Source organism: Alligator mississippiensis, chromosome 1 (genome assembly GCF_030867095.1).
Source record: "Alligator mississippiensis isolate rAllMis1 chromosome 1, rAllMis1, whole genome shotgun sequence".
Classification (NCBI taxonomy): Eukaryota; Metazoa; Chordata; order Crocodylia; family Alligatoridae; genus Alligator; species Alligator mississippiensis.
The window spans coordinates 150,914,360-150,929,487 of NC_081824.1; the positions used below are offsets into that span (position 1 = coordinate 150,914,360).

The following is a 15,128-nucleotide window of genomic DNA, read 5'->3' on the forward strand; positions in this document are numbered from 1 at the left end:
AAAAAAAAGGGCTGAGACACAAGTTAGAGTTGCCTGGCCTATATGACAGAAGAAACATCCAGCCAGCAAGGGACAGAAGAACCTTGTTGACACTTGAAAAAAAGCAAGATTGGAAGCGACACCCAGGAAGCATCCAGGGAAGAGAGGGAGATAAGCATCACAACACAGCAGCAGTCTATGAAGTAAGGTGTCAGCCTGGGAGTTGGAGAGTCTGAAGCAAATAAACAGTTGGGTTACACTGAGATACTCCATCTCTGCAGACTGGAGAGAGAATATCTGAGTATTATAACTTCGGGCTGCTCACAGCTGTGCAGGCTGAACAGCAGACAGAGAACTGCTCAACCCTTTGGAGGGGGCAGGATCTTCTTGATGGGTGACCTTTGCCTCAAAAGCCATCTTTATTGCAGAAGCATTGTCTGCTTTGATGCTTGGAACTTGGGGTGTACTCTTTCCACTCTGGGACCAATGAAGTACCCATCTCAGGAGCTGAAGTGGAAGGCAGCTGTCTGGAGAATGGCCACAGATATCCAGGGGTAGGCTGAAAGGCTAGGCTCTCAGAGTTGGAAGGAGTCGGGAATGACCCCTGCTCCAGAGGTCACACATGGACTGGTTTCACGGGTACTTAGAGAGACTGGACAAGGCCAGAGGTCTCAAGCAAGTACTCCTTTGAAGGAAGTCAGTCACATGCCCTTCCTGGTTTATGTGGAAATATAACTCAAATGAATATAACTCTGCCTTCACCTCTCCCAACAAAAAAAGGAAAAGACATCCTAAAGCAGGAAAGCAAGGACATTTTTCTATAGGCCTCAGCACTAATGTGTGTTAATAATATCAGAAGCCCCTCCCTCACTAGTGGATTAAATCTAAAAGTTGAACACCTTTTAAAAAGTCAATTTTCAGAGGGCTATGAATGAGAAATGGCCAGGTTTTAAAGTTTCATAACACTTTTCCCTCTCCCCTCAGGACTCAAAAGACAGTACCTCGCTTGTCCTGAAAACTACGCGATAGTTGAATTGAGAACCTTCTTTCTCCTTAGGATCTTCAACCTTCTCTCTCCGGATGCTGACTGCTACAGGTCCTAAACTTTCATCTATTCCAAAGTAGTTTTGATGCTCTGTAGCAGGAAAAAAAAATGAATGAATGAAAGAAATGAAGACCATGATGAAACAGTAAATAGTTAACTGAAGACTTATTCACCAAGTCTCATAAAAGAAAGTCCGCAGCAATAAACAGAGACAACCACTGTGGTATTATGTGCCACACGAAATCGAATTTTCTAGTTGATATTAGAGATATGCAAGCATCAAAATGTGACAGTGCAAATTCCCTACAGACAACCAAATCATACCCCTGTTCTATGAGTAGCCAAACATCACAGGTCTCTCAATTACCGCACTATGCTGCCTTTAGCATTTTAAACCATTTTAAAAATGTGGTAACATGGTTTGCCACTGAGTCACATTTTATGCTTGAAACAGTGTAACAAAAATTAACATGGAGAATTCACTGCAGTAAGTGCAAACAAAACTGACATTATTCTACAGCAGCATTTGTAAAATAAGTCTCATTTTGCCAAGCTATAATTACTATAATAGTGCCAGATTGTTTTTATTATTTTTATTATTATTATTGGAAATGATGTAATAAGTTAATCTAGATCAAACTAATGAATGACATGTGCAAACTGAAAATTTTGTACTTTTTGAAAAGAACGTATTCTTATTTCCAGGCTAATTTACAAAACACTCGTTTTTTTTGTATGAAGACAAGCAGATGGAAAAGATTTCGATGATCCCGCAATTATTCAACAGGAGTCAGATTTTATTCTCTGTCTCAGGCTTCCTCAACAACTCACCCTCAGTCACAATATCTCTGTCTTATGGTTTTCCCATCTTGTAAACACAGACAATACTCACCCCAACAGGATGGTCTCAGGCTTTATCTATAAAATGTTCGCAAAGCATATAAGAATCTTGAAACAAAGATGCTGCTTCAGTACAGTACAGTCATTATCTGAAGGCCCTCTCTCACAGATCATATTACGACGTTTATGATGCATTATAATGATTGCATTAGGTCTACATGGCTTTTAAAACAAGAAATCTGGTGGGATTCCTTTTGGTCTACAAACAACTACTTTTTGATCTCATATACGGACTGCTTGCTAAGAATATTGTTATGATTCTGAGGAGTGATCTGAATTTGTGCCATTTTTACAATATGATTTCAATGCAAGCCAATATGTACATGATGATAACTTTTAATCACAACTGGCTGAAGGTTACTTTTGTTCAACAATTATATTTCTCCTGCATTTATTATGATGGGATACTAATTTGGAAAAAGAATTAAGCCAAATTATTTAAATGACTTCAAACAAATGAGATATGCTTAAGTTCTATTTAAGTTAGTCTTATTCATCTTATCTATTAATATGTAGTGTATGACTCATTGTTGACACCACCATACAAACCCAAGTATAGGATTGGAAGCGGTCTCCTGGGGCTTTGAACCTAGTCCCCTATGTCCGCAGGCAGTTGTTAACCCAAAGAAAACCCAAAATCACCACTTCAAATCCTTACCTACCATTATCAGGCATAACAGCCAAAACATCCAGAACACCTTCTAATATTTCCCTGGGCAGAGTGAACAAGGGCATTACCAAATCCATGTTATTGCAAGGAGGAAACAGTTATTTAACATATACTTAAAAAATCCTAGGAAAAAGATCATGCTCCATGCTACAGAGGCAGGCAAAACCCCACAATGATCCAAGCCAGTTTAACTAAGGGAAAAGTCCTTCCTGACCCCAAATTTGGCCATTGGTATGGCCCTGGCAAATAGAATTCCCTGTCCTACCATCCCATCTACGAACTGAAATGAATACATTGTTTGGTTTTGTTAACAGAGGTTATAGCCAGTTCCTTGAATTTTCTTCAGATTTATATTACTGTGTAAAATTCACTTTATTTTCCAGAACTGAAACAATTACAGGTAGAAGCTGCATGACAGGAATGTGCAGACAAGCTGATAGGATGGGATGGAAATGGAGTCAGAACCTTTTACCTCCAGGTGAAAAGTTTAAATACAGTACAAGCTACACCTGCTTTGTTCTCACCAGACCTGATGAAGAATGTCTTACACGTGAAAGTTTGTCTAACTACCCCAACTACAGAGTTTGTCCAATAAAAGTGATCACCCAAAGAGAGAGGTAGGCAAGTATTTTAGATGGAAGACAGCTTAATGAGTTTTGGTGAGCTGTCGAGGGCTGCAACAGTAGCTTCTCCCCTTGACAGGTATCCTGCACCCTGGTTTCCATCTCAGGACTGGAAGGCCCACCCCTGTACCCATTACATTTGCCAGCAGAAGCCCCTCCCCTTGCCCCTGGTGGGGGTTGACCATCCTAGAATGGGAAAAATCCAAATCGTATACTAAAAGTCAAACATCTACTATAAATGTATTTTATTTAAAAAATTATTTTGTCCTGATTTCTGTGCATTTGCGTAGTGTCTACAGAGGTGATTGCATAACAGCTCAAAAAAAAAAAAAGTCTTACTCTTGTATTGTAGCATCATAGAAAATCAGGGTTGGAAGGGACCTCAGGAGGGCATCTGCTCAAAGCAAGATTAGCCCCAACTAAATCATCCCAGCCAAAGTTTTCTTCATCCTGGTCTTAAAAACCTCCAAGGATGGAGCTTCCACCACCTCTCTGGGTAACCTGTTCCAGTGTTTTACTACCCTTCCTTGGCCAGAAAGACACTTTTCAGGAAAGCAAGCAAACAAACAAACAACAAGCAAACAAAAAACCTCATCCCAGAACCAATGTGAAGTTTCTAAAGCATATCATTTTGGAGATGTGAACAAAAAAAAGTGAGAAAATTCTTCCTAATATCAAACCTAGACTTCCCTTTCTGCAACTTGAGATCATTACTCCTTGTTCTGTCATCTGCCACCACTGAGAACAGTATAGCTCCATCCTATTTCAAACCCTCCTTCAGATAGTTGAAGGCTGCTATTAAATCTACTCAGTTCTCTTTTCTCCAGACTAGGTATGCCCAGTTCCTCGTAAGTCATGTGTCCCAGCTCCCAAACCATTTTTGTTGCCCTCTGCTGGACCCTCTCCAATTTGTCTGAATCCTTGCTGTAGAGGGGGGCTCAAACAGTACTGCAGATGTGGCCTCACTAGTGCTGAATAGAGGGGAAATAATCACTTCCCTTGACCTGCTGGCAACACACCTACCAATGCAGCCCAGTATGCCATTAGCCTTCTTGGCAACAAGGACATACTGCTGGATCATAGTCTGGTCAAGGTCTTTAAAAGGATATTTTCCACCCACATTATCTTATATAAGCTACAATTATCAAAAACCAGGAGATTAATTTTAGAGTCTAAAGTCTATTTTTAACTTCCAAAGTGAACTAATTTGCATAAGTGTTGCATACTCAGCAGCTCTCGTAAAACAAAAATGGAATTGATGGGCACTTATAAAAAGTTAGCTGACTTTTTCCTTTTTTTTAAGGTACTTAAACAAAGATTTATGGAGCTAAATTTAGGCATTTCCTTTTGAAAATCTTGGCCAGAAAGACACTTTTCAGGAAAACAAACAAACAAACAAACAAACAAGCAAACAAAAAACCTAATCCCAGAACCAATGTGAAGTTTCTAAAGCATATAATTTTGGAGATGTGAACAAAAAAAGTTAGGTTGGAAAAACAGAGAAATAAGACAGAATAAGTTACTTCTGTTAGAACAGATGAAACACTGGGGAAAAGATAAATCACAACAGGAGAGAGTGAGGAAAAGGTGCCAACTTTATGTTGGCTTCTGTCATTTTGTTAGAAATAAGCAGCCTATCATTTAAAAATTTCTGCATTAAGAAAAGATGCCAGCAAGTATTGATCAACTTCCTCAATCTAATTCCAATGTAGCACGTGTTTTCTCCAAGGTAGGAGACAAAGGGCCCTGGCAGACATTACACTTAAGTCATAATTAACCAGTTAACTGCATCTTGAACGAATGTTTGGCTGGATTACTGTTTAATTAATGGTGCGATAAAACAGGAAACAAACCACAAAATTATTCCACAAAGCGTGTGTAATAATTTTGTAGCTAGTTTCCACTGCACCTTAAATTGAATGTGTGGCTGGATCCCCACCATGAAGACTGATGCCAGCTGCATGCTGGAGCTTAGCTGACAGCTCCTCACAGATCAACAGGTTGACAGCCCTTTGGTGCAGGGCCTTCAGCCTGTTTTCAAGGTAAATCAGCTGAGCTAGGGGTACCAGGCTGCAGGAAACTATAGGGCTCCTCATGACTTGGCAGGTTGCTCTGCAGCTTCAGGGCAAGGCAGTCAAAGTAACTCAACACATCCTGGCCACAAGGAACCTAGGATGGGGAGAGGTTACCTGACCCTGGGGTCCCTGTGCACCAGGACCTTAAAAAACAAAACAAAAAGTGCAGCTCAGTGCACAAGCCTCTCAAAGCCAGCTGGAGATTGGTACGATCCAAGGCCAACAATCAGCCTACTGTTGGTCCCAGCCCCAGGACTGCACCAGTTCATCAGGCACCCAGCTTTCAAGTTACCAGTGCAGGGGTAGCCTGGGATTATGCAACTATGGCACATTTGGGACCTGATCCCCAATCCCAAAAATTACACATCCTGCAGGTCATGCATGTGTGGCATAGGAGGCAGCATGATTGTTGGGATCAGGGAACAGATTCCATCATGCCATTAGAAGAAAAAGCATCAGGGGCTGGAGAAACAAACCTAAAATTCAAATAAATACCTTAATTTTAGTTGAATCAAAAGGTAGTAGGGGAAGATGATTTCAAAAAAAGAAATCCCAGGAGTAAGGAATGTATCCAAAAAATTAAACTGATACTGCTTCTCTCCTACCTTTTGGGAAAGCAGTATCTAATGGAAGATAACTAATCAAAGTGTTTTAAAATACAAAGCATTAAATACAAAGTTTTCCCCCCCTACTGAAAAGAAGTAGCTAAACACTCTCCCCCCCCTGCCCCCCCCACCATTTCTTCATGAGTGACTGGTGCCTCCTGAATCTAGGGGGGCAACTGCAGAAGCTGCCAATGACGGCAGCCTTGTGGGGGGGGCACCAGCCCTACCAACAGCATCAGTGTTGGCCATTGGGGGGCACCAGCCCCATCAGGGGGGCACGTGCACCCCCTACCAGTTGCCTACGCCTTTCTTAATACCTAAAAAGGCCCTACAGCCAAAATGAAAAAAAAGTAAAATATGAAGTTTTAGACATTTTGGAAGATAGAGCAGTCAATTTTCCTTCTAATACAAAGGTCCTATTTATACTGAACAAATCTTATATTCATAAATTCCATTCGTAAAGAAAAGAGGCTGTTTCAAAGCTGTAGAGTACAAAACTGGCATCTGATATTGAAAGTCTTATCAGACTTTCAACTCAACCTACCCTTAAAATGTTCAAACTGTTCTTTACTAGACACAGACATTTCTTTTATTTGCTCCTCATAAATAGCCTCAGTAACATATTAAGAACTGGTCACATACATCCCACAAGCCCAGAAGTATAGCAGTGAACCTTTTCGGTTGCAATGAAGAGAACTGCCTTAGGGAAAAAGGGCTATAAAATGAACAAATTCTATGATAGTAAAAACACCTTTCAATTATCCTTTAAAAATGAACACATACACATCTCCTTGTCCTTACTCCCCTCGGGTCTCACTAAAATGAGGTCCATGAAAGGACACCATTAATAAGCCAGCTACAATATGAAGTAAAGCAGTCTGCTTGTTGTAAATCATCATTCACGGCTGCTAAATATTTTCTATAATTAATGTTAAAATATTTTCCATCCATGTCACATGGGAGCTTGTTGTTACAATAGCTAAAGATTTCAAGAATATGCAGTATTAAATCATGATTTCTTGCAGAGAACAGACCAAATTCCTGATCTATAATTTGCTGAGGGGAAAGCAAATAGTTAGTGCTGTATATACTGAAGCATTCTCCTATCCTGTTGTATGATAAAAATAAAAGATTTATCTTGACATCGTGAACTAAAAACATGAGTTATGCAGAATGTTACCGTATTTACTCAAATCTAAGATAAGGTGTGCCCCCCCGCCAATCAAAATGAAAGAGCCCTTCATCTTGGATTCAAATACAAGACAGTGGAAAGGGTCTGCAACTGCAACAGGCAATGGTGGCAGCTCTGGTCTTGACTCTGGGGTCAGAGCTAAAGCTGCTACTAATGCATGGCTGGGCCAGAGTAGAAGGCAGCATGAGCTCCCTACCCTGGGGCAGAGTGGGGCCCCAGCCAGAGTCAGAGCTGCATCAGGAAGACAGATAAGCAGCGAAGGGGACGGAATGGGAAGCAATGGGAGGGAAGGCAGCAGGGAGGACTAAGTGGGGGGCAGGCACCTGGGGAGGCAGGCACAGAAGAGCAGGAAGGCAGGCAAATGGCACGTAGGGACAGATGCCAGGATACACAGGCAGCACAGGGAGGGTGGGAACAGGCAACATGAGGAGCCAAGCAGGGAGGACGGGTGCTAGGACAGCAAGCGGGCGTGGAACAAATTCAAGGATTCAGGTAGCATGGTGTAAGGGAGGCAAAGGCACTGTGGGGGGGCAGGCAACAGTGGGTACAGGCACCTCAGAAAGGCAAGTGGTAGGGGAAAAGGACAGGAAACAAGGGGAAGAGGTCAGGCCATTTGGCTCCACCACATACTGCCCCATAGCTGCTACCTGCCCTGCTGCAGTGATGGGGGGATGAATTTAAGCAGACTCACCCAAAATTAGATTCTAGATATGGAATTTTTAACAAATGTATAAATTTGCCATCTCTAAATTCTAATTACTAGCGGGGTCATTTTAAATTCACACTCATCTTGGATTTGGGTAAAGACGGTATTTATTTTTCATTGGTACCTCCTTACAAGCAAAAATACATTCAGGGTGGCCATGCCTTTCTTTATAGGCAGACACATATTGTTTGATAAATGCTTTATTCAATTCATTGTGGACTCTCTTAACAAGGAAGATTAAGGTTTAAGATCAAGTTTAAAAAAACACCTGTTTTACATAAGGGGATGGCAACATACAGCTTGCAAGCTGGCATGGAGCCATTGGACTGACTTGTAGACCCAAGGGGCTTTGGTGGCATTGCTTGTGCCAGTCCAGGAACAGAAGGGTAATATAATGGGGAGAGGAAGCTGAGAGCAGTGCCCATGCAGCTAACTAATCTCAGATCCAACCCAGGTTGTTTCGGCTTAAGGCTCCAAAAGGTTGCCGAGTGCTGGTTTAGGTAGAGGTGATCCTGTCTCGAACATGGGTTTGGACTAAATTAGCTCCTTAGGTCTCTTAATAATAATAACAGTACTCTACTTGTTGTAATTGTGCAGGCCGGGCCCCCAGCCCGCCCTCGTCGCCATGCGCAGCGGTGATTCCGATCCCATTCTGGCTGCCATGGGCAAGCCGGGGGCGAACCGGGGTCGTACCGGACCCATCTCCGGTGCATGCGGGCTGTGGCTGGCAACCCGGACACGCGGGGTGGGAGAGAGCCGCGAAGCGGTTTAGCGCACGCGAGTTAGAATTAGTCACGGAGGCGTAATGGTTGATTGAAAAGATTGTTTACTTACACCCAAAGATGGTATTGGTGTAGGCTGGACAAGTTTCCAGGCACAGCTCCCGCTTGAACCCTCGTTGGAGGATTCTGACAAAAACGATTGCTCCCACGGAGTTTGCTAGGCTCCGCGGGTCCGGTTAAGTTGGGTTCGAAAAGTTTCCCCAGAGTTATTCAGGCTCCGCGGGTCCGATAAGTCTTCCCCGGAGTTTGCTAGGCTCCGCGGGGTCCGAAATTACAGGAAAGGGATACGTCTAGGATTGCGCTCGGCGACGGGGAGAGGTGAGAAGCGAAAGCTCCGTAGGCTCGGCTCTATTGCCTGCTTAGGGGAGGCGCGTCGGGTCCGCGAGGGTCCACAGCGCTTAGAGATCTTCACACAGAATCTCTCTCTCTTTTCCTCCCTCCTCCGGCTTGGGCAGAAACTACCCAAGCCTTTTGTACGGCTAGCAAGCCAATTGCTAGCCGCCACGTGTGCCTAAATTAGGTATCAGCCAATAACATGGCGCAGATCCTAATACAAATGGCGGGAACTTCTTTGCAACGTGTATCACTACGATGCAAGAAAGAGATGCACACTGCAAAGAAGCTGCAATGCGGCGGGAAATCCCCCGCTGCACCAGAGTTCTCTAGCAGCAGAGAACTCTACCGTGCAAAGAAAGTAACAAATTTGGCGGGAAATAATTTAGCGGTGCCGAAGCACACACACAAACAAAAAAATCACAACTTTGGGTTGTGACAGTAATAACAATAACAATTACAATGGACTTTAAATGTGAAACATAGCCATCATTTGTGGCATTCACAGCAGTGGAAAACTCAGAGATGTCCATGAAATAAATCTCAATGAGCCAAAAGCTTCGGAGACCACTCGTTACCAAGAATCACAAACTCACAAACATTTGGAGGTGTCTGTGGAATGTCATGCATATTTTTTTGAGTTTGTTTTACTGTTACAGCACGAGTAGCCTCTATGCCTTGATGGCATCAAGCTGTATCTAGACTTATCGTTACTATGTCTGTATGAATTCTGATATTCATTTTGAACATAATTTTTTTTGTTTCATATCTTAAGCCAAAACTGATTAGTAGGGCAATGATTAATTTACACTTTCCACACGCATTCACACTCGAGATCAGTAATTGCTGAGAATTAGTATTGGATATGAACATTTAATAGCCAGTCAAATAGTCTCTTGCGGACAAAGTCTGATATACTTAGCCAGGTTCTTCCAGACAATGGCAAATTGACAATAAAACAAATAAGAAAGGAAGAGGGTGAGGGAGAGACCTGTAGGGAGAACAACACAGCTATTCAAGCTATTCAGTGAAGGACATTTTTCACAGTAGGGAAATTAAGTGAGAGATGGTATTCTTGGGATATGTCTGAAAAAGCATGTAACTATTCTCCTGGTCATAATTAGATTGTTTACCAGAGCAGAAGTCTTTCCCAAAGACAGGAAATTACACGCACAGAATAAATTCCCCAAGGATCCAATGGATAACGTATGTTAATAGCCAAAAAAGAAGCCATACTTAAGCACTGCCATGAGAGCAAGTGTTTATTACTAGTTTTCCAGATATAGGGAATGGCTTTAGACGCTCAGCCAGTGACTTAGGGAATTTCTGCTTACAGAAAAAGTTGCAGGGAGCCCTGACGGAAAGATCAGAGATAAGAGCTACTTTCTAATCTGAGCTGAGTGGAAGTTGCATTCTTAGGTTTAAGATGTTGGGTAAGATCAGATTTTTTTTTTTTTATATTTCCTTTCATTTATTCTTGTATCTCTGAATTTAAATGTATGGCTACGGATATCTTATGTTCTTGTTTTCATGATAAATCCTTTTGTTACCTTTTATAACACACTTATTTTAATGACAACTGTGATTCTGGAATATCTGACCACACAAGCAGAGTCCTTTTATGCAAGCGGGGGGGGATCCTAAAATTTCTGAGCACATGACTGGACAAGGGTGTGAATCTTCTAGCTGGCAAAATTCCCTCTGCTAGAAGCTATCGTGACCTAGATGAGGGCAAGTAAAGCTGATGCACCGTCAGGTGACATTTGGACATTTTCAGCCTGTTCTCAGTGGTCAAGAAGCATATGGCAAAGAGGGGTTTGGAGCTGAAGAGTGCCCCTGTAAGTGTGACAATACCTCAGAAGTGTATCTCAGTGGTGCATATGACCACATCTGCAGTCAGGGTGCCATGCCAAATATAAACTGCAGTTAAGTAGAGGTGCACCAATATCGGATGGGCATAGATAAGGAAAATTGACTGTACCAGTAATCGGCTTTATTTGGCTGATGTGGCCAATAATATGGCAATGCACAGGGTATTTATTGGCATGCAGCCCAGCGCAGTATGCAGGCAGCCAAGAGAACAGCCAGGTCCAGCTAGTAAGTCTGTTGCGAGGGAAGGGGCATGGGGGAGGGCAGATCAAGGCCCCAGTGACGAGGGAGGGAATCAGGTTGGGGCTGGGACAGAGCGCAGGACAGAACTGCAGCTCATCTAGGGAGTGTGGGGGGTGGGGCAGTTCCCACCGCTGCGCACACACACTGGGAGAGCTTGGGGGGAGGGGAGGGGGGGAGCACGTGCCCATGGATTTGCAAGCGGGGCAAGGGCGGAATGCTACTGCGGACTGCTGCTGCAGGCTGGAGCCAGGGCAGTGCCAGCCTCTTCCCGGCAAGGGGCTGGGCTGGGCCGGGCTGTACTTGGGGCAGGTGGTAATGGTGCTGGGAGGCACGGTTCAGGGAGCTACAGCGAATGCTAGGGTGCCTGCAGCCCTCCTCCCAGAGCCGCTGCCCACTCCAAGTGCAGCCTGACCCAGGCCCCTCACTGGGAAGAGCCCAGAACCACCCCAGTCCTAGCCCACAGTAGCAGTCAGCCCTCACCCTGCACGCAGATACGGGGGCACACCCCCTCCCCGTGCCCTACCGGATTACATGCAGTGGCAGCAGCCACCCATCTTTCGCCCCCTGGAAAAGCTGTGGCTCTATCCCGTGCCCCACCCCAGCTGTGCAGCGCTTGCCCCAGCCCCATCCCCACTCCCTCCCTCACCACAGGGGCCTCAATCTGCACCTTACGTGCTCCTTCCCTCCCCCCTCGCCTTCCACCACCACAGACTTACCAGCTGGATGTCACTCCCCATGCTGCCTGGCTGCATATTGGCTATCAATTGGCTGTCAAAAAAAAAATCAGCCATCGATATCAACTCAAAACATCTCTATCAGTGCACCCCCAGCAGTAAGAGACTGAAATAATTATGGACCTTGAGAAATGTCATCAGCTTGAATTGCACCAAGTCAGAGTCTGTTCTCAATAACTCAAAACACTGAGCAAATCAGTGATTATAAAATGGATACAAAAAAAGCATATCAGTTCTTGAACTGAGAGGTACAGTAATTAGCTATGCTAGTCTGAAGTCAGGCAGAAGACATGGTAGAGATTAGGGATGTAAACACCGATTTAAAAATATCCATTTAGCCTGTTGTAATGACAAATGTAAAATGATTAATCAGTATGACAACCCCCAGATGGCCCACATGGGTGTGCTCCAGCTTGGCTTGTGGGGTGCCTTTGTCCAGCTCAGCACTAGTGAGCCACTTCTAGCCCCCTGCAGTGTGCAGCAGGGACACAGCAGGTCCCCCAGAGCCATGCCTCATGACAAGCCAGGAGGGTAGGTGAGTCCTGTCCATGACCTGGCTCAGGCATGGATGGGGTGGACAGGTGGGGCACGCTGTGGAGCTGAGTTGCAGGCTTGGGAGAGCTGCCCCACACCCCCTCTACCTTGCCCCTGCCAGGCTCTGCATCTGCCATAGGTCTGGCCAGGGGGTACACACAGGCATCACAAGCAGCAGCAGCGGCAGCTACTGCAGCAGGTGCAACAGAAGGCACAGCATCCAGCTGGGTACAAGGATGGGTGCCACGGCTCTGCCCCGAGCCCAAGCCCCATGCTGTCACTACCCTGAGATCCCAGCCCCAGCCCAAGCCCTGCCTGCCCATCCCACTCCAAGACACCGCTCCCTGTCAGCCCACAGCCCTATGCTATCTGCCCAGCCAAACACACCCTGCCTGCAGGGTCCTGGGAGTCTCTATGGAGACCCCACTCACATGCACGCTCCCTCTGGCATCCCCAGCGCTTGGCGCAGGGCAGACAGGTCGGGGTGCCTGGGCAGCAGGACTGGGTCTGGCGGTAGCAGCAGAGACGCTAGCAGCAGTAGCCGGCAGACTGAGCCACCTCTGTGGGGGCTGCCAGAAAGCCAAATCTAGCTTCAGTGCCACCCCCACCCTGCTGCACATCTAGGGATGCATATGCCATGGCCCAGGCTCCCCTTCCCCCATCCATGCCTGGACTAAGTAAGGCCAAAGGACCTGCCAAGGGCCAGAGAGAATCCCTTGTCAGGCTGCATTTTGCCAAGCCTGATCTACAACCAAGCTCTAGGTTATACCCTTATCTGACTGAGATGCTTAGATGAAGGATCTGGAGCTCCCTCCTTCCACTTGCCTTCAAGTCACGTTCCATTTAATAGTCCGCTCTTTGCATTTCTTTTCACAGCATGCAATATAGTGAGCTCTTGCTCATGACAACTTATGCATCTCCGATTTCAGTAGTCTATAAAGAGCACATTCTAGAACTAGTGAACCTAAAGAACAACTAGACAACACGATAAGTAATGGTACACGTTACCTAACACTTCACTAAGCAAGTTACACAACACAGACTGAGAAGGATAACCTAGGGACCAATTATTGACAACTATGATTGTACAGCACTAAGACCTGCCCCCTGGAAATAAGACCAAGACTACCAAATTATCTTTAAACTGCTATCATATAGTTAACTTCATTTCATATTTTAGATTTTGTTCAGTATATTCAATAAAAACATGCTGTTTCTAGTAGACATCTTGTAAATGTGTTTCCACAGGCATCAGAACAAACCTTAACTAAAATAAATTTCATTCATGTCAGGTTACAAAATCCTTGAACGTAGGTGTTGCGGTGGACGTAGTCTTCCTGGACTGTAGGAAGGCCTTCGACACGGTCTCTCACCCCATCCTCATTAAAAAAAATTAGGCAACTGTGGTGTCAATGCCTACACAGTCAGATGGGTGACAAATTGACAGGAGGGCTGCAACCAGAGAGTAGTGGTGGACAGGTCATTTTCGACCTGGAGGGATGTGGGCAGTGGGGTTCCCCAGGGCTCGATCTTCGGGCCGTACTGTTCAACATCTTCATCAGCGACTTGGACGAGGGGATGAAAAGCACCTTGTTCAAATTTGCAGATGATACTAAGATGTGGGGAGAAGTGGGCACTCTAGAAGAGAGGGACAGTCTACAACTAGATCTGGACAGCTTACAGAGGTGGGCGGATGAGAATAGGATGGGTTTCAATACTGACAAGTGCAAGGTATTGCACCTAGGGAGGAAGAACCAGCAGCATACCTACAGGCTGGGGAACTCCCTTCTTGTCAGCACAGAGGCAGAAAAGGATCTTGGATTCACTATTGATTCCAAGATGAACATGGGTCGCCAATGTGGGGACAGAGTCAGGAAGGCTAACCACACCTTGTCATGCATCCACAGATGCATCACGAGCAGGTCCAAGGAGGTGATCCTGCCCCTCTATGCAACACTGGTTAGGCCGCAGTTGGAGTACTGCATCCAGTTCTGGGCACCGCACTTCAGGAGGGATGTGGACAGCATCGAGAGGGTCCAGAGGGGCTACTTGCATGATCGGGGCAGCAGGGCAGGCCCTACGAGGAGAAGATACGGGACCTGAACCTGTTCAGCCTCCACAAAAGAAGGCTGAGAGGGGATCTGGTGGCTGCCTATAAACTTGCCGAGGGGAACCAGCAGGCAATGGCAAAGTCCCTGTTCCCCCAAGTACTACCAAGAGTAACAAGGAATAATGGCCATAAGTTGACTGAGAATAGATTCAGGCTAGACATCAGGAGGCACTACTTCACAGTCAGGGTGGCTAGGAACTGGAGCCAACTTCCAAGGGAAGTGGTGCTCGCTCCTACTCTGGGGGGCTTCAAAAGGAGGCTAAATAATCACCTAGCCGGGGTTGTTTGACCCTAGCATTCCTTCCTGCCCACAGCAAGGAGTCGGACTTGATGATCTGCTTAGGTCCCTTCCAACCCTACCAACTAGGGAACTTTTCAGAATAACAATCAGGAATCCGTAAACTATATTCTCTGAAGTGGTCCTGAGCAACTTGCCTTGCCAGACTGTGTTTTATTTCCTTCTGACCAATCATGTTTTGTAACAGAAGGGGACCAGGGTCAGGCACAGGCATGGAGGGGCAAACAGTGAGGGGAGGAAAGCAGCAGGGGACAGGCAAAGGCATGAGGGACAGGTGGCAGGGTTGTGATGGGGCAAGTGGCAGGGGGACAGGCACACAAAGTGGAGGCAAGGGGAAGGGGGCTGAGCAGCGAGGGCAAGGGGTGGAGGTCTGGCCCCTCACCCCTGCAGTGTGGGAATGCATTTAAAATACAAACCCCCAATAATTAGA

The 15,128-nt window shown here is 45.4% G+C and overlaps 1 protein-coding gene across 9 annotated transcripts in view; it reads right to left on the reverse strand.

Annotated features, from left to right (window-relative positions):
• SIPA1L2 (signal induced proliferation associated 1 like 2) overlaps positions 1 to 15,128 on the reverse strand; it is a 252,417-nt gene that overhangs the window by 117,227 nt on the left and 120,062 nt on the right. For all 9 annotated transcript variants that reach the window (XM_059715456.1, XM_059715435.1, XM_059715454.1 and 6 more), the window contains exon 5: positions 981 to 1,114. In XM_059715456.1, the coding sequence (XP_059571439.1) occupies positions 981 to 1,114 (134 nt within the window). The remainder of the gene's footprint in view (positions 1 to 980; positions 1,115 to 15,128) is intronic.